Source organism: Myotis myotis, unplaced genomic scaffold (assembly GCF_014108235.1).
Source record: "Myotis myotis isolate mMyoMyo1 unplaced genomic scaffold, mMyoMyo1.p scaffold_m19_p_10, whole genome shotgun sequence".
Lineage (NCBI taxonomy): Eukaryota > Metazoa > Chordata > Mammalia > Chiroptera > Vespertilionidae > Myotis > Myotis myotis.
Window position 1 is genome coordinate 63611392 of NW_023416314.1, and position 19339 is coordinate 63630730.

The following is a 19339-nucleotide window of genomic DNA, read 5'->3' on the forward strand; positions in this document are numbered from 1 at the left end:
AGGTCAAATAAAGATAAGCCCTGTGAGTGGGAGTTTACCAGGAACCACCACAATGGCCAGGTAATGACAGTGTTTTGAAGATGGGGCTTTTAGGGAGCTTCATACTTACTGGTGAAGTGTGAGGCTCCCCAGAAATGTTTGCTAGGCTGAAATCAAGGCTACTGTCAATCTGGTGAGAGGAGGGTGGGAAGAGAGCAAGTTAAAATGCCTGCCACGTAGCTCATTTTTCTTACTGAGGTTCAGCCATTTGTCTTGAATAAATGCTGCTTGAATTATTGTAAGCCTTTGTTTAATTTTCAGAGATCCAAAATATTTGATTCTGATAATGTTTGCTAGTACTCTTGTTGATTTTTTGAGCAGATACATGGAAGTCCTTACTCCACCATTCTGGAAGTGGCTATCTTCCTCTTCATACATTTGAAATGGCTCTGTGTTTATTTATATATTTTTTATTATTATATTTTAAGTTAAATCTATGTTGTTGGAAGTATTACATGTCCCTGCTTTTCCACTATTGATCTCTTCTAGCCCGCTCCCACCTTGTAAGAGCATAAATTGTGTTGTTTTAAGCCATTAAGTTGTGTCAATTGGTCGCAGCAGCCACAGGAAACAAACAGTGTTTATAGCTGAAGTATCAACAGTTACCTGAGTATCACTATATGCCAGGAAATATTCTAAGTGCTGTGGGTGCAGTGGTGAACAAAAGCCATTTTGCTCTCATTTAGCTTGCATTCTTTTCTTAAGTAGACAAAAAGTAAATATATAAATAACTTTATATGTGGCAAATCTACAAAGAAAATAAAGTGGAGATAGGGGTAAATGAGAAATGTGTGTGTGTGTGTGTCTGTGTCTGTGTGTCTGTGTGTGGTTCCTTGGATAGGGTGGTCAAGGAAATCCTCCCTGAAAAGGTTACATCAACCAAAAGATGATTTGGGGGAGAGCTTTCCAGGCAGAGTGAACCTGAAAGATAAAGGCCCTGAGTTGGGGGCAAGCATAGCCTATTTGAGAAGCAACAGGGCTACAGTAGGTAGTTCAGAGTGAGTGAGGAGGAACATGATGGATGAGTTGAGAGGGTTTTGTTCGAAATACAGTGGGAAGTCATTGAGAGATTTTTTTGCAGTGTTAAGTTGATATGCCATGTTTTAAACACATTATTTTGACTAGAGACTTTAAGGGGGCAAAAGTGGAAGCTGGGAGACCAAAAAGAAGTTGTTACAGAGGTTCTGGCAAGGGGGGATGGTGTGTTAGTCTGCAGTGGTGGTGGGAGAGGTGTTGAGCAAGAGATTTGGATATATTTTTAAGATGGTTGTGAAGATGAAGTGAGATGGGATATGAGGAGAACCTAGCACAGTGTCTGGTTCACAGTAGTGCTCTCACAGAGTTGCTAGTATTATTGTCAGTGTCATTGTCATCATCATCTGCTGCTTCAGCTACCAGGGATACTTTAACCTTTTGTGCAAGAAAGGCACACCAAGCCACATGTGTCCTTTTCACTAGTGGTTACAGAGGGAATTGACTGTTATTTTATATATATATGATTCAAAATAATAAAAATATATGTACATATCTTTAAATTTTTTTATTATTTTGAATTTTCAGTCACCTCTATTCAAACAACTAACTGATTTTGATTTGGTATTCATTGGAGATTACCTCATAGAAATAGGAGGAGACTATATCCACTGAGTGCTTATTATGTGTCTAGCATGTTACTGAGTAAATAAACAGACATTTACTGCACAGGATATGATTACCCCAAATTTACAGATGGATGAAACTGAGGCCTAGGAAAGTTAAAAACATCCCCAGGGCCCTAGCCAGTTTGGCTCAGTGGATAGAGCGTCAGCCTGTGGACTGAAGGGTCCCAAGTTCGATTCCGGCCAAGGGCACATGCCTGGGTTGCAGGCTCGATCCCCAGTAGGGCGTACAGGAGGCAGCCAATCAATGATTTTCTTATCATTGATGTTTCTGTCTCTCTCTCCCTCTTCCTTCCTCTCTGAAATCAATTAAAAAAATATATATTTAAAAAAAAAATCTTGGGGAGGGAGAGGTTGGGGTTAATGAGGGGGATGAGGACACATTTGTAATACCTTAACTAGTAGTAAAAAAGAAAAAAAGAAAAAGAAAAAAAAAAAATCTTGGTCTCAAGTTATGAGGTTAGGCAACTTGCCCAAGGCCACACAGCTAGAGCTCAACTGGAACACAAGAACTGGGATTTTAACTCCAGAGTCTCTGCTCTAAACCACCGCACTCGTCTGCTGCTTGGGGCCTGCCGGGAACAGACATACAGGTTTGCATGGGGACACCCACTTTCACACTCATATGCTCAGCCACGGCAGCTCCTGACTGTACAGAGGGTGGTCCCCTGGACTAGGAGTGAAGAGGGCCACAGGCACACTCCTCCTGGCCCTGACACCACCCTCTGTCTGGCCATCTCAGGAGCCCTTCCTCTGGGGAAGGGAGGAGAAGACTTCCCCTCTCACAGACCCCAGTGGCCAGGGAAGCTAACAGAATTTATGTGTGGGTGTGAGAGAAATTGTTATATGCAATAAAAAAAAAAAAACATCCCCAGGGTGTAGTACTGTAATGCAGTTTTGACACTAACCACCCAGGTTAATACCAACCACATAAGATAAGGGTACAGTCTCCAATAAGTCAACCCTCACTTCAGATGTCAGCCACAAGTAGGAGATCCCTAGGCCACTTGCACATCTGACTGACTGACTATAAATTCAGGGGATCCCACGAATCCTTCAAGTTCAATAATTTGTTAGAATGACTTACAGGACTCAGGAAAATGTTATACTCATTATTACAGTTTTATTACAAAGGGTACAGATCAGGACCAGCCAAATGAAGACACACATAGGGTGAGGTCTGGGAGGGCCCTGAACATAGAGACTATGCCCTCTCCCCATGGAATCAGGGAGCATGACCCTCTTGGCACGTTGATGTGTTTACCCACCAGGACGTGCCTCCAAGTTTCACTGTCCAGAGGCTTCATTTATATAGGCGTGGTTGACTGAATCATAGGCCTGGTGATTGAACTCAATGTCCAGGCCTGGGAATATCATTCCCAGGAGGTTGGGAGATCCAGCCTTTATCAGGTAACTCTGAGTCATGGTTAGTCTTTCTGGCCTGCCCTCATCCTGAACCATCTTGTTAGCATAGCTATCTAGGGCCCTACCGTGATGACTCTTTGACATAAACTTTCAGGATCCCCAGGAATAACAAAATATTGCTATCACTTGGGAAATTCCAAGGTTGTAGAGGTTTCTTCCCAGAACCATGGACAAAAAGCAGACAAATTCTTTATTACACAACACTGGGTCACAAATCTAATGAGTAGTGGAGCCAGAACTTAATTCAGTTCTGATTCCAAAGCCACAGCTCTATCCGCTACTCCTTTTTTATTGTTAAGGCCCTTAGATAAGTGATTTGCTGAAAGTCACACAGCTAGTTACCAAGAAATAGGGCCTGGCCCCAGTACTACCTACCAATGTATGCTACTTTCCACAATGCATTTTATTTTTACATGTTAGTTCAGATTTGACCAATTCCTAGACATTTTGCAGCTAGTATGGCGGTCACAGGTGGAGAAAAGATTGGGGGTTTTGCTTTCATTTTTTATTTCTACGCTTGTGCACTCTTGCTTCCTCGCTAAGCTGTATCAGTTGTCAGTATTTGTCATCAGTTATGTTTTATTCACAAATTTTAAAATCAAGTGAAAAAATTCAGTCAGTGCTTCCATCATTTAAGAAGATTATTAAAAAAAGATTATTAGCCGAAACCGGTTTGGCTCAGTGGATAGAGCGTCGGCCTGCAGACTGAGGGGTCCCAGGTTCGATTCCGGGCAAGGGCATGTACCTGGGTTGCGGCACGTCCCCGGTGGGGGATGTGCAGGAGGCAGCTGATCGATGTTTCTCTCTCATCGATGTTTCTGACTCTCTATCTCTCTCCCTTCCTCTCTGTAAAAAATCAATAAAAATATATTAAAAAAAAAAAAAGATTATTAATTCTGCCCTAGCCTGTTTTGTTCAGTGGTTAGAGCAGCCATGGGCAAACTATGGCCCGCGGGCCAGATCCGGCCCGTTTGAAATGAATAAAACTGAAAAAAAAAAAAGACCGTACCCTTTTATGTAATGATGTTTACTTTGAATTTATATTAGTTCACACAAACACTCCATCCATGCTTTTGTTCCGGCCCTCCGGTCCAGTTTAAGAACCCATTGTGGCCCTCGAGTCAAAAAGTTTGCCCACCCCTGGGTTAGAGCATCGGCCTGCAGACTGAAGAGTTGCGGGTTTGATTCTGGTCAAGGGCACATATCTCGGTTGCAGATTCGATCCCTGGCCCTCGGATGGGACAAGTTCAGGAGGCAACCAATTGATATGTCTCTCTCACATCAGTTCTTTTCTCTCTGTCTCTCATCCTCCCTTCCACTCTCTCTAAAAATCAATGGAAAAAATAGGTGAGGATTAACAACAACAAAAGATTATAAATTACTTTTTAACTTATTGTTTTCCTTTTAAAAGTAAGAAATATTGAAAGAAGGAAATCCATTGTTTTTCTAGCTAACATGCTGCTATTTTTTTTCTAAGATTGGGCTTAATTCGTATATCTCTCTCTGCTTCCAGGTACCATCCACTGTATTTTCAAGGAAACTGGCCACCACTACACTTGGAAGAAAGTTACCACAACGGTGCACAACATTATCGTGGGCAAGTTGTGGATAGATCAGGTGAGTGAGCATGCCCAACATGTTCCTGAAGCCCAGACTGTTGTTACTGGCTTGTCAGTTTCTCCTGAGGAATTTCTCTTAGGCAGTTGCCCCATCCTAACCTCCCCGAGTTTCTATACCACAAATTATTATTATAAACTAGAGGCCCGGTGCACAAAAATTTGTGCACTCGCGGTGGTCCCTCAGCCAGGCCTGCACCCATTCACAGTCCAGGACCCCTTGGGGGATGTCCACCTGTCAACTTAGGCCCACTCCCCGGGGGATCAGGCCTAAGCTTGCAGTCAGACATTCTTCTGGCAGCCAGGGAGCCCTCGGGGGATGTCCGACTAAAGGCTTAGGCCCCCTAAACCGTTAGTTGGACATTCTTAGTGCTGCCACGGTGGTGGGAGAGGCTCCTGCCACCACCACTGTGCTGGCCAGCCATGAGCCAGCTTCTGGCTGAGTGGCACTCCCCATATGGAAGTGCACTGACCACCAGGGGGCAGCTCCTGCGTTGAGCATCTGCCCCCTGGTGGCCAGTGCGCATCATAGCAACTGGTCATTCTGCCGTTCAGTCAATGTGCATATTAGTCTTTTATTATATAGGATGTCCCTATTTCCCCCCTTTTGCCCCCTCTACCCAGCTTTTGCCCCCCACTTCTCTCTGGCCATCACCATACTGTTGTCTGTGTCCATGGGTTGTGCATATATTTTCTTTGGCTAATCCCTTCTTTAAATTCACTTCTTTAAATTTTTATTTTCAGATAAGTGCTTATAACTGCACTATTATATATTTTCTATTATATCATTTAGAATTAAGATATTTTTTCATTGAACCCTTGTAAATTTTAGCACAATTTAATAAATTATGCTAGAAGCAATTAGGAGATTTTTCATGTAATGCAGATACATTTCAGTTAATATTTTATTAATTTTTAATTTTTTAATATTTTAATTTGAAATAATCTCATACATGTAAAAAAAACTATAAAATACTACAGCATATTATATGTACCCTTCACCCAGTTTCTTAGGTGTTAATAATTTAAACATAACCATTATACAAATAACAAAATTTGGAATATATTTTTCTTATAATCTCTTTAATGTTACTTAATCCATTTACTTTGTTTTTATTAATCTTCATCCAAGGATATTTTTCCATTGAATTTTAGAGAGAGTGAAGGGAAAGGAAGAGACACATTAATTGGTTGCCTCCTGCACATGCTTTGATAGGGACTGGGGATCAAGCCAGCAACTGAGGTACATGCCCTTGACTGGAATCGAACCTGGGACCCTTCAGTCCATGGGCTAATGCTCTATCCACTGAGCAAAACAGGCTGCAGCTTAATTCATTTACTTTTAATGTATATGTGTCTTTATATTTAAAGTGGGTTTTGTTTTTGATTCACCCTCATAATCTGTCTTTTAATTGGTACATTTATGCCACTGACTTTCAGAGTGCTTACTGATAAAGTTACTTACCATATCAGGCGGCTTCTGGGGCAAGGCGGGGGCAGGCCTGCCCTGGATGGCGGCGCACTGGCGGCTCGCGCTGTCCTGCCCTGCCTGCAGTATGCAAATTAGCCACCATCATTGTTGGTGGTTAATTTGCACATCACGCTGATTAGCCAATGGAAGGGGTGGCGAAGGTACGGTCAATTACTATGTTTGTCTATTATTAGATAGGATGACCAACTTGTAACATTCAGTGACTATTAGAACTATTGGGCACTGTGAAGGATACAAGAAAATAATAAAACACAACTCTCACTCTTCATTCTTTCATTATTCATTAGACATTTACTACCAGGCAGAGTATCAGGTCCTAAGGATACAAAGTCAAATGAAACGTTGTCCTTCGAAGAGTTATTGTATCATTGCATATGTGACTAATTTGTTTAGGTGGAAAGTCTGACAAAATAATTCACCTATAAACAGATTTTGTCTGAAAAAAAATATTTTTTAAAATACTCTATGGGAAGAGGTGTACTAATGTATGCTTAATTGTCGGTATGTGCTTAAGACAATGATTTTGCAGTAAATTCAGAAAAGAGGGAACGTTGTCTTAACTGTCAGGAAAAGCTTCATGACAGATGTGGGGAATAAAGTGTAGAAAGGCTTGCAACACGTAACTTTGAAATTGTGAGTCTAATACTTTTTTTTTTTATCTTCACCCAAGGATATATTTTTATTGATTTTTAGAGAGAGAGAGAAACATTGATGTGAGAGAGAAGCATTAATCAGTTGCCTCCTGTACACTCCCCAACCAGGGATTGAACTCAAAACCTAAGCATGTGCCCCAGCCAGGAACCTGCAACTTTTGGTGTATGGATCGACCCTCCAACCGACTGAGCCACCCGGCCAGGACTAGAATACTTTGATTTAAGCACAGAGTTCCTGAAGGGTTCCAGTGAGGATTGGTTTGGAAAAACAAATTATGACATGAATATCAGTATATGTACTGAAGGTCAAATCATGGCACCTAACATGTGACACACAATTCAAAGAAAACCAAAGCAAAGGTCATTCGGTCTTTATCCCAGGCTGGGATACCAAGGTTACAAAGGGATTCCATAGCATCTCAAGGTTGGCTGAGACCTGAGTCTAAAGCAAGGGAGTGCTGGAATGTAAGATAGTAAAGTAAGAATTATGAGGCATGGAGTTGGCATATTTTCAAATCATTCAGTATTAATAAAACTAATCCTTGATTCTTTTCATTTTATAGTCTGGTGAAATTGATATTATAAATCACAAGACAGGAGACAAGTGCAATCTTAAATTTGTTCCTTATAGCTACTTTTCTCGGGATGTAGCAAGAAAGGTAAGAGAAGTTGGAATTTAAATTTTTTCATTTAGTGTGTATCCCTTAGAAAGCCTACTCCTTTGGGGCTGGGATAGACGGTTGGATGAATGGATGGGGAGGGAAGGAGGGTGAGAGGGAGAAAGAGAGAGTGTGTGTGTGTGTCTAAATATATATATATCTCCAAAACATACATATATACATATATATAGATAGATAGATCTATATCTATCTATCTATCTATCTATCTATCTATCTATCTATGATTAAATAAAAAAAGAAGATGTAAAGGAGAAAGTTAGCAAGAAAGGAGACAACATTGCATTGCTAAACCAACTCCTTCTCTTTTCTGGGAAAGACTACAAGTAAAAAAAGTAAAACTCAAGAGCAATGAGAGACAACGTGGGAAACTAGAGGAAGGACTAATGAAAGGATTACAGGAAGAAGGCACGGGCACTTTGGCCGTGGGAATGAGTCTGAGCGAGAGGTGTGTTTATTCCTCAGTAGAAGAAGGGAGAGTGAAAAATAGTTAGGGATTTAAATTTGTTTGTGGCTCTCTGTGTATTCTGGAGAGAAGAAAATACCATAATTCTGAGTACCAGTCAGGCCCTTTCCTACATAGTATTGTTGTAACAAAAATTCATCTAACTCATGCCTTGCTTATTTTAAGCAGCTTAAAAAAATTTAACAAAATAATTTGGATGACTCCATGGTGTTTTTCCTAATAGGTTTTAACCAGTATTTACCCTAGGACTTTGGTTTGCAGAAGAGCAGGTAAGCTGGGTGACTATGGTCTGTACTCCAAAGCCCTGCTCTCCATCCTTGCAGGTGACAGGGGAAGTGACAGATCCATCAGGGAAGGTTCACTTTATCCTGCTGGGGACGTGGGATGAGAAAATGGATTGTTTCAAAGTCCAGCCTGTCGCTGGGGAAAATGGGGGTGATGCTCGACAGAGAAGCTGTGAAGCAGAGGAGAGCAGGGTCATGCTGTGGAAAAGGAACCCCTTGCCGTGAGTATCAGTCTGCCCAGGTACCTCTGCGATCTCAACCTTGGGGTGATATTGATGACATATCTGTGTTGCTTCCCACTTCATTATGTGAGGGGCTGAGCGGAAGAAGTCAGAACCTTTGGAGAAATCACCAGAAGGTTGGCACTGGGTAACTGGAGTTGTAGCATGCCTTCCCCCAAGAAAGTTCAAATTAACCAAACCAAATCTGCCAAACCATATTTGGTGCTTTCAATAGGTCCTTTGGAATGTGGTTCAGAAGGACATTATTCTATAATTTAGAGCAAAACTCTTCAGAAGTGGCTGGAGGAGAGAGTGCCTACTACCTGTTTACAATTTAGCCTAAAGGCCCAGCACCAATGGAAACTTCCTGAGATAATGTTCAGGACTTTGGAAATAAATTAAGATGAAAGCCGTTTGCCTGTCAGTTTTAATATGTTCATTCCACAGTAAGAGCCAAGATTATCCCAGAAAGAGGGTAAAAAGAAAGCAGAAGAAATAGGAATTTTCATTTAGTAGAATGTTTCCTTGTTCCTGATGAATTTCTCTCTACTTTCAGCCGAGCACAACACAAGCCCAGAAAACTGGAATTGAGTGGTGTTGGGGGAAGCCAAGGGATGGTTCAGTTTGGGTGTCTCAATTCGGGGAGGGGGCCATGGTGTTCAAGTCTGCCCCTTGCAGAACAGCCCGGTGCTGTTGTCTTCATCCAGCTGGGGTCTGGGCTCCAGCCTGACCCCTTTCCTTTCTCATCCTTTACTTTTAGGAAGAATGCAGAATACATGTACTACTTCTCAGAGCTTGCTCTGACTCTCAATGCCTGGGAAGCTGGCACTGCCCCCACAGACAGCCGATTGCGGCCCGACCAGAGGCTGATGGAAAATGGGCGCTGGGATGAAGCCAATGCTGAGAAGCAGCGCCTGGAAGAAAAGCAGAGACTCTCCAGAAAGAAGAGAGAAGCAGAAGCTGTGAAAGCCACGGAGGATGGTAACAAACCTGCCCTCTTCTCTGGTTCTTGATATGGGGAGGCTACCAGTGTGTTTGCGACTCTAATTGTGTTTTTCTTCACTCTCCTGTTTAGGCACACCCTACGATCCCTACAAGGCACTGTGGTTTAAGCGGGAGAAGGACCCCATTACCAAGGAGTTAACCCATACTTACAGGGGAGGATACTGGGAGTGTAAAGAAAAGCAGGAGTGGACCGCCTGCCCGGACATCTTCTGAACTGACAGTAACGAAAAGGAGGAGCAGTCAAAGGCCAAGAGGACAGAGGATGTGCAGGAAAGCTGGCTGCTGGGACCCTCTTACCCAGGGCTTTCCTCGAGTTTGTCTGTCTTAACCAATCATTTTTTTCCAAATCAATCACCAGAAGCAGACACCAGTGGTGGTGATTGGCTGGTTGCCTTAGCTGATTGAAACTGAAATCAACATACTAGATACCCATGTTCGTAAGGGAGAGGCTTAGTGGCTGAAAGGTAGTGTTATTCCACATCTGCAAAGTCAGGTATTCTTGGCTCTTCCTTCTCCCTCTGCCCCTGTGGAAGGTGACGTCATCCAGCCTCCCCTGTCGTGTCCTGCTCAGCCAAGATCTACACTCGATTATGATGCAGGGGCATTTTGGTGCTGCTCAGAGCAAGAGCTGGTTTAAGAAGTTCCTTTAAAAAGAAACACGTAACACTCACCAGCAGAGGCATATGGCTGCGGAGGAGCTTAGGCATGACGATATGAAACTTTCACCAGGGGGCCCCTCTCATGGGTGTCCGTGCGCAGATAACTGCATCTTGGAACACTCGCCAGGGGGATTGTTCTGTAAGGTTGGAACATTCAGTTACATTCTTGGAAGTTTCTATCTTCACTCACGTAAAACACCCTCTGCTGTTCTCCATCTTCTTTGTCAGCAACCGGAGGTCACTTCGGTGGTTGTCGGAGGGTTGCAGTGTCCTCACGAGGGGTTTTATGGACTTGCTCAGGCGGAGAACTTCTGAGAACACAGGCAGCTGGAAGAAGACTGCCGCCACCTTTGCTTTCCCACTTCCTCCTCACCCCCATCCTTCATTGCCTTGCTCACTTCTCTTCTCTCTTGGCACAGCACCAGTTTGGGTCTGTGCTCCAGAGTGGAGCAAAACATTACCTGTCCCGTTCTGCTCTGCAGAACTTGAGAGAAGCAGTTCATCTGGAATAAAAGTTGTCACCATCTCTCAAACCCCACGGACTGGAGCCACCTATGGAATAATGTGTTAAATAACTGTATATTATATATATGTAGAGAAAAATCTAATTTTTTTGTTTGATTTTCCTTATGCCCATTAAGAATCTTGTTTTTGATATCTCTGGTCTCCCTGGGATTGTCTGTTGGACATGGGGATGTGGGTCAGACCCTCTTGCTTTCCATCCTGTAAGGACAGACAGGCAGAACCTGAGCAGGGCTGTGTCTGGCAGCTACCGAATAGGGACATTACCCCTGGCTTGTGTCATGGGGTGCCCACTGCTGTCTGAAGTCTGTTCCAATTACCTGACTCTTGAAAATGAAATCCTAACTTCTTTCCTGCCTTTTCCATCTTTTGTCAGGAAGAGTACGGGTCGAAAGTCAGGAGGGTAATTTCCCACTTAATTCTGCTTTTGTCCAAATCACAGCACCCACAGCTGACTCCCAAAAGAACTTACTTCAGAGGACATGGGGCTGGAAGCAGCATCACACGGGGTGGGTAAGATAACCCCTGTTGGGCCCTGGCTTCCTCCATTTTTGTTCTGTTTTTGTTTGAGTTGTCTTGTTCAGAAATCTCACCCCGTGCAACCCACCCTTGGTTGAGGATCACAAATTGAGGTGCCTTCCTTGTATGCCTTTTGTTTGTGTTTTTTATTTCTGTTCCTTAACTGCTGAGCCTCAGCCAGTGTGGGTCCCAGGGGCCACTGTCATTCCAGAGGAAGCCAGCCCTCCGGAAAGCTGGATTTATACCATTTATACGGGGAAACGCACTCTTGGTCCTTTCCCACCGCCCTTCCTCCCTTCCCAGCTGTGATGAACTTGAGAGGGGCCACTGCTGGGGATTTTCCTATGAAGAGGCCAATGCCCAACATATACAAGGGGCTATACTGGGCTTCTTTCAGGGAGGCCCATAAAAGCAAAGACGTGATGAATCAGGCTTTAGACAGCGGGAATCCCCGACTCAATGAACTTCTCTCTTCCTGCCCCCCTTCTCCCTCCACCACACTTCCAGCCTGGTCCCCAGTCAGATTCCTGCCAGTGGAAGAAGCTTCCAGTCCTTCAGGTGAAATAAAATCACATGGAAACAAAACAAAACTATATATTTTTGGTTGTTTTGCCTTGTTTTTTTTTTTTTTCCAAGAAAACTACTAAATTAAATAATTTTTAAAAAGTCAATATTGTTTGTCTGATTCACTTCTATTAGGTAGGAAATGGTGCTGAGAGCGGGCCCAGGGGTGATCTGTTCTCGGGGATCTGGGATGATGATCTTCACAAACCAAAAGAAAAACGGCTCAGATCTCCAGGTGTTTCAGCTGCTGAACAGCACGCTGGAGACCCCCACCCCCACCCCACCCCCGCTTCAGAGTAATGTCATCGTCGGTGTCCCACCTTGGTTATTGATTCTGGGCCTGTTTCACCTCAAACATAAAAACTTAATCTCTCTTCCTGTTTAGGTTCTTAAATTCTGAGCTGTTTCATACAGGAATTCAAATCTATATTTTGAAATGTAAGCAAGTAAGTATTGATTTAAAGACCTTGGGGAGAAGTAACAGTGAAAATGCTCGTTTAGGTTTTCTCTGTAGAGTTCAGGGAGGGGAGGAGCAGGGCAGAGTAATCAAAGGGACCTGGAGAGGCCTAGGGAGCAAGCACAGTTCCCGCCCTGTGAGTTGTGGAGGCCTGCACACCTACTGAGCATCTGCGTGTGTGTGTGTGTGTGTGTGTGTGTATACTGAGATAGGAACTCCGCATTGGTTTACACTTTAACAATCTGAAGAGGTTAATGTTACAATCACCATGTTGAATATGAAGAAAGGCACTGAAATGGCTAACCTACAGATTCACTCAAGGTCACATAGCTGATTGGTCAGTCACATTGTTGGAATTCAAAGCCAGTTTGTTTAACCCCAGAATTTGTGACCCCTACAACCTTGTGTTCTGGGAGAAACTGGGTTGGAAAGCAGCTGATAGTTGTTTCCTCCTGGATTAGATCACATCATGCAGAAGTTCACATTTCTGTTTCCACGGACTTATTGTGGATAGTGCCATCTTGGGGGGGGGAGGGGGGTCCACCTGTAGGAAGGAGCATTCTTGAAGTCCGGCCTAAGGCTCCTTAAGGTGTCATGGCTGTCGTTGTCAGGGATGTTTTTCTAGCCTGGTTGTGGAGAGGCCATTTATCTGTTTAAGTCATTTGTCTGATTCCCAATGCTGGACCAGATGTTAAGTTTCAGCAGTGTTTTTTTTTTTTTTCCGGGGAGCTAAAAGCCATCCCAGTAGACCCTCTACATTTGTTAGAGCTGCATCCTGCAATCTTGAATACCACTGTGGTATATACTAGTAATTTCCTCCACTAGCGGCAGTCAAATATACCTGAAACATTTTAATACTCCCTTCTTTAATCCTTTAATGGGCTACTGTGACATGATGGGTTGGGATATGGATCCTAAGGGGTCCAACCACACTCAAAATTTATGACTCAGCAAAATTACAAATTGCTATTCTTTTTTTAAAAAATTAAATCTTTATTGTTCAGATTTTTACGGTTGTTCCTCTTTTTTTCCCCCATAGCTCCCCTCCACCTGGTTCCCACCCCACCCTCTGCCCTTACCGCCCCCCTCCCCCACTGTCCTCATCCATAGGTGTACAATTTTTGTCCAGTCTCTTCCCGCACCCCCACACCTCTCCCCCCCCCAGAATAGTCAGTCCACTCCCTTTCTATGCCCCTGATTCTATTATATTCACCAGTTTATTCTGTTCATCAGATTATTTATTCACTTGATTCTTAGATTCACTTGTTGATAGATGTGTATTTGTTGTTCATAATTTGTATCTTTACCTTTTTCTTCTTCTTCCTCTTCTTAAAGGATACCTTTCAGCATTTCATATAATTCTGGTTTGGCGGTGATGAACTCCTTTAGCTTTTCCTTATCTGTGAAGCTCTTTATCTGACCTTCAATTCTGAATGATAGCTTTGCTGGATAAAGTAATCTTGGTTGTAGGTTCTTGGTATTCATCACTTTGAATATTTCTTGCCACTCCCTTCTGGCCTGCATAGTTTCTGTTGAGAAATCAGCTGACAGTTGTATAGGTACTCCCTTGTAGGTAACTGACTGTCTTTCTCTTGCTGCTTTTAGGATTCTCTCTTTGTCTTTTGCTCTTGGCATTTTAATTATGATATGTCTTGGTGTGGTCCTCTTTGGATTCCTTTTGTTTGGGGTTCTTTGTGCTTCCTGGACTTGTAAGTCTATTTCTTTCACCAGGTAGGGGAAGTTTTCTGTCATTATTTCTTCAAATAGGTTTTCAATATCTTGCTCTCTCTCGTCTTTTGGCACCCCTATAATTCTGATGTTGGTACGCTTGAAGCTGTCCCAGAGGCTCCTTACACTATCTTCGTATTTTTGGATTCTTTTTTCATTTTGCTTTTCCTATTGGGTGTTATTTGCTTCTTCGTATTTCAAATCTTTGACTTGATTCTTGGGATCCGCTAGTCTGCTGTTGGAACTCTGCATAATATCCTTTATTTCAGTCAGTGTATGTTTAATTTCTAGTTGGTCCTTTTTCATAACCTTGAGGGTCTCACTAGATTTCTTGAGGGTCTCACTACATTTACCAGTGGTCTCATCAGACTTTTTGAGGGTCTTACTAAATTTATCGGCGGTTTCTAGAAAGTTCTTGAAAAGCCTTAAAAGTGTGGTTTTGAACTCTATATCCAGTAGTTTGCTTTCCTCCATTTCTGTCATTTGTGACCTGTTTCTTTGTCTCCACATTTTTTATGCTTCCCTGTGTTGATAGAGTGGCTTTCTGTGCTAGGTGTCCTATAGGGCCCAGTGGCTCTGCCTCCCCAATGACCTGAGGTGGACTCTCTTGGTGCACCCCTTTGTGGGCTTTGTGCACAGTCTTGTTGTAGTTAAGCCTTGATTATTGTAAGTATCACTGGTAGGAATTGACCTCCAGGCGAATTGACTGTGAGAATCAGCTCTGTCTACAGTGGGAGAACTTCTGTGCTGCAGACACCCTTATGGGGCAAGACTTGCTTCAGTGGGGCTTTGGTGCTCACTGAGTCTGCCCCGTGAGTGTGTCCCTTATGGATTTGAGGAGTTGTAATCTGGATGGTCCCACTCTGACCACTGGGTACACTGGCTCTTGGATCTCTAAAGATGTGCTAATTTAGCCTCTGCCTGAGGCTACCCAGCAGGAGCTATGGAGAGATCTGCAGGTTCCTCTTCCTTGTTTGGGGTTTGGAGGTGCCCAGATGAGGCCCAGCTGTGAAGCAATGCAAGCTGCTGTGGGGCCTTGGGCCTTCTTTTGGAAGTTCTGGGTCTCTCTGACCCAGATGCAGTTTGTTAGGTAATTTTCAGATTGCAAAGGGCCAGGCCTTTCATATGCAAAAGCCTCTGTGCACAGCTTGGGTAGAGCGGGGTCTCAAGGAATCAACAGGGCGGAGCAAACAGCTATGGCAGATCCTCAGTCCTGCCCTTAGAGGTCCCAGTTCTCAGTGTCCTGCGGTAATCGCTGCAAGCACCTCTGAGAGAAAGCCGCCCTCGAGTTCCGCCCGATGCCAGACAGTCCAGTTTCTCCCCGTATGAGTCTGGGTCCCCAGAGACTCGCCCAGAACTGGAGTTCAGAGCAGTCGGAAGTTTGAGACTACCTCCTGATTGACAAAGACAACCGTGTCCTCAGTTGCCAGCCCTTTCCACGTGCGCCTCTGTACCTCTGCACTTTACCTCCACACCTCCTCTGAGTCTCAGTGGGCTTTTCTCTTTCCTTCTAGTTGTAGAATTTCCACTCAGCCAGCCTTCCTGTGGTTCTGGATGATGTCTGTTTTGTCTTTTAGTTGTATTTTTTAAGTGGTTGTGCGAGGCAGCAATTTCTGGCGTTTACCTATGCCGCCATCTTGGTTTCTCCCTCAGAAATTGCTATTCTTGTGAGGGACCTCTGAAGTCCCACAAAAATATTAATCCCATATATTTCAAGGGTCTGCTTGACTTATAGCAAGATGAGTGAAAACCAATGTATAGTCCTACAAGGTGGCATAAAAAAATCTTTGGAATTTATTCACTATAAAGGTATACCTTGTGAAACACTAAGATTGTCATAAAAATTTAGAGCTCACTTCTAAAAGTTTATAAAGCTTTTGCCCAGTAGTCTGCCCTGCCCTGTGGGAAGCATTCGAAGCCTTTTATGGTTTTCTCTTCCAAAACTCACAAAATAATCTGGTTGTATTTTCCTCAGATTTTCCCCTCTACTCATTTCAAGTAGAGTGCCCGTCTTTTAGGTCACAGTGATCTCTTAGGGGAAGGAGCTAGGGTGGCCAGATGAGGCATCCTTAAAGGCAAGAACTAAAGAGCTCAGAATATATAGCCTTGCCGAGGTCACATCTCCTGCGTTTGACCAGGTGATTTTATTTTTAAATATGTTTTGTATTGATTTCAGGGAGGAAGGGAGAGAGATAAACATTAATGATGAGAGAATCATTGATCAGCTGCCTCCTGCATGCCCCCTAATGGGGATCAAGCTGGAAACCTGTGTCCTGACTAGAATCAAACCATGACCTCCTAGTTCAGTGGTTCTCAACCTTCTAGCCCTTTATATACAGTTCCTCATGTTGTGACTCAACCATAAAATTATTTTCGTTGCTACTTCATAACTGTAATGTTGCTACTGTTATGAATCGTAATGTAAATATCTGATATGCAGGATGGCCTTAGGCGACCCCTGTGAAAGGGTCGTTCGCCTGCCAAAGGGGTCGCGACCCACAGGTTGAGAACTGCTGTCCTAGTTCATAGGTCCACGCTGAGCCACACCTGCAGGCGACCAGGTGATTTTAGAAGTTAGTAAAGAACCAATTGGCCCTGAGATATATATGGCTAGGAATGTCCTCATTCATTGAACATTTACTCCAGCCTGTTATGTAACATATATTAGGGATACAAATGGCAAGAAGGAGCTCAGGTAAACAAAGAATTACAATCCGGTTCGATAAGTGGTGTGACAGCAACTAGCCTATAGAGATGGGGAGGGAGGGGATAAGATATATGCCAGAGAAGGTTTCTAGAATTTAGGAGACAGTATGGAAGTTCAAAGTTGAAGTTTTAATGGAGGTTAGCAGAAGGGTAATAGCAAAAATGCTGCATGGACAAAGATGACGAGCCAAGTCAAGGAACGCATCCTGAGTGTGGATGGCTGTATGGATGCTGAGAGTTTAGAGTGAAGGAGAGAGCACAGATATGATGCTGAACAGCGGGAAAGCCCCTTAGGGAAGTCTCCATGTACCGTGTAAAGAAGCCTTGGTTTTTCTTTTCAGCGAGGGAGCCAGTGAAAGATTTTTAAGTTGGATGATGGATTCCAGCGTGGAAACTAATTTGTAGTAGGAAGATCAACTAAGAGGTTGGAAAAGATTTGAGAATGAGAAGAAGTAGAGCAGTGGTTCTCAACCTTGGCTGCACATTAGAATCACCTGGGAATCTTTTAAAAATCCTGATTTCTGGGCCTCATCCTCTGGAAATTCTGTTTCTTTGTTACTAATGTTGTGGCCCCACCCCATAACAAAGAAACAGAATTTCCAGAGGATGAGGCCCAGAAATCAGGATTTTTAAAAGATTCCCAGGTGATTCTAATGTGTAGCCAAGGTTGAGAACCGCTGAAGTAGTAGAGGGATTCCAGAAATAATGAACTGAAAATGACCGGCACTTGGGTACAATTATGGGTGACGAACAGAACAAGGGAGGAAGGAATTTATATTTCTCTGGCTTGGGAAACTTAGATGGAAGGTGGTTGTAAGGTAAATACGTTTAGAGGGAAAGATGGATTCATTTTTGGACATACTGAGCTGGAGGTACCTGTGGAGAGGTTGCGCAAGCGATTAAGACATTACTACATTTTTGTATGAGAACTGAGGAATGGGGTGCTGAGCGAGGCTGCACATTAAAATCACCTGGTCAGCTTAGAAATATATAGTCCTGAGCCCCATCAACAGAGCTTCTGATTCAGTGAGGGCCACGGCTAGTTCAATTACATATACAGGGCGGGGCAGAAGTACGTTTATGATTGTGAGTGCGTAAAACAGAGTTTATTCTGATATTATTATTTATTAATTATTGTATTATTTTCCATATGAACTACTGTAGACCCACTTTTGCCCCACCTGGTTATACAAACACAAATGATGCAAAATTATGAAATGGGAGGAGGTGGAATACAACAAGCATATTAGGGGATATTATTAAACCACAGCTTGCTTCCAGAAGTTTGAGAGCAGTCTGAGCCAATTCCACTCTTTAACAATGTCTATATATTAAAAAAATTTTAAATGCCAATGTGGACTTACAAAAATTGAGGTATATTTTAAATATTTAGGTTTAGCAAATCAATGCTTTTAACATAGAGATATAATGATTATGTATGCCTCACCTGGAGGTACCATTGTAAGTCCACATTTGAAATCTTTACAAATTGCTTTACCGTCCTCTTCCATACATTTCCTGAGTCCAATTTGACAATTATGTGAAAAATTCAAAATGTTCCTATCTTTTGACCTTGGGAAATCTGCCTTCTCAGAAGAATAACAAATAAATACAAAATGATAATTATTGAAATATTGTTTTTAATAATGAAAACTAGGAGGGGGGAGTAAAAATGTCCATCATTAGGAATTTGTTTAAGTGGATTGTGTTATATCCATACAATTCAATACTGTGTATGGGTTAAAAAGAATAAAATATTCTACACAACTGGCATGAAAAGAAGTCCATGATTTATTTTTTAAACGAGGAAAGCAGATTGCAGAATAGTTAATAAAACAACTGCGAAAAGTAAAAGTAGTTATTACTTCTAGCTTATAACAGTCCTATCTCCTCACCACTGTGATATTTATTGAATGCCTAACTCCAGTCGGACCTCTGTGCTGTACTGACCTAGTTTGGTACAGTGAAGCAAATGTTTATTATACATATGAGGAACGGCCCCGCCCAGGCGCCGCCGAAATAGCTCAGTTGGGAGAGCGTTAGACTGAAGATCTAAAGGTCCCTGGTTCGATCCCGGGTTTCGGCAGTGCTTTTAGACGCCACCACCAAGGGTTTCCCAGATAGTACTCTCTTTTTCATGACAAAGTCCCAGGTCGCCACCCTGTGGACAGTCCCACTCGCGCGTGCGTGGGTTGACATGGAGGGAATGAACTGTTTGGTGTGTTTTTTTTCCCTTTGGGACAGATTTTAGTGGAGATCGGGTGAGGGTGGGGATCGGAAGCCCCATCTAGTTTGGCGAACATTTTTTTTTTTTTAATATAAGCATTCACAAATATTGCGATTACAAAGTACATACATATTCGTTGTTTCTCTGAAACTCAAATGTAACTACTTTTATTTACTAAGTCGCAAACCACTACTGCACATCGTATCCTCGCACCGCTTTGAACTGGGTGCGCACCTCTTACCCCACCCCCACCTCCATCCTGGGGCAAAGATACTCAAACTCTAGTCTGGGCGAACTGGATTTCTCAGGGGGGACCGATATTTCCTATTCTCACCTGTCCCCAGGCTTCCAGAGTTGCCCACACTAGCTTGGGATGGTGACAGAAGAGAGGGGAATTTGGAGGCTTTGGACAGGATCCTAA

General features: G+C 43.1%; 1 protein-coding gene and 1 non-coding gene across 2 annotated transcripts in view; both read left to right on the forward strand.

Annotated features, from left to right (window-relative positions):
* LOC118664983 (oxysterol binding protein) overlaps nucleotides 1-10852 on the forward strand; it is a 35257-nt gene extending 24405 nt beyond the window's left edge. The window contains exons 10-14 of the mRNA XM_036325758.1: nucleotides 4636-4739; nucleotides 7447-7542; nucleotides 8350-8531; nucleotides 9292-9512; nucleotides 9607-10852. Coding sequence (XP_036181651.1) covers nucleotides 4636-4739; nucleotides 7447-7542; nucleotides 8350-8531; nucleotides 9292-9512; nucleotides 9607-9749 — 746 coding nt within the window. The 3' untranslated portion in view covers nucleotides 9750-10852. The remainder of the gene's footprint in view (nucleotides 1-4635; nucleotides 4740-7446; nucleotides 7543-8349; nucleotides 8532-9291; nucleotides 9513-9606) is intronic.
* A 7852-nt stretch (nucleotides 10853-18704) lies between these two features.
* TRNAF-GAA lies at nucleotides 18705-18777 on the forward strand. Its single transcript has one exon. It is a non-coding gene; the product is annotated as a tRNA-Phe (tRNA).
* Nucleotides 18778-19339: the final 562 nt, after the last annotated feature.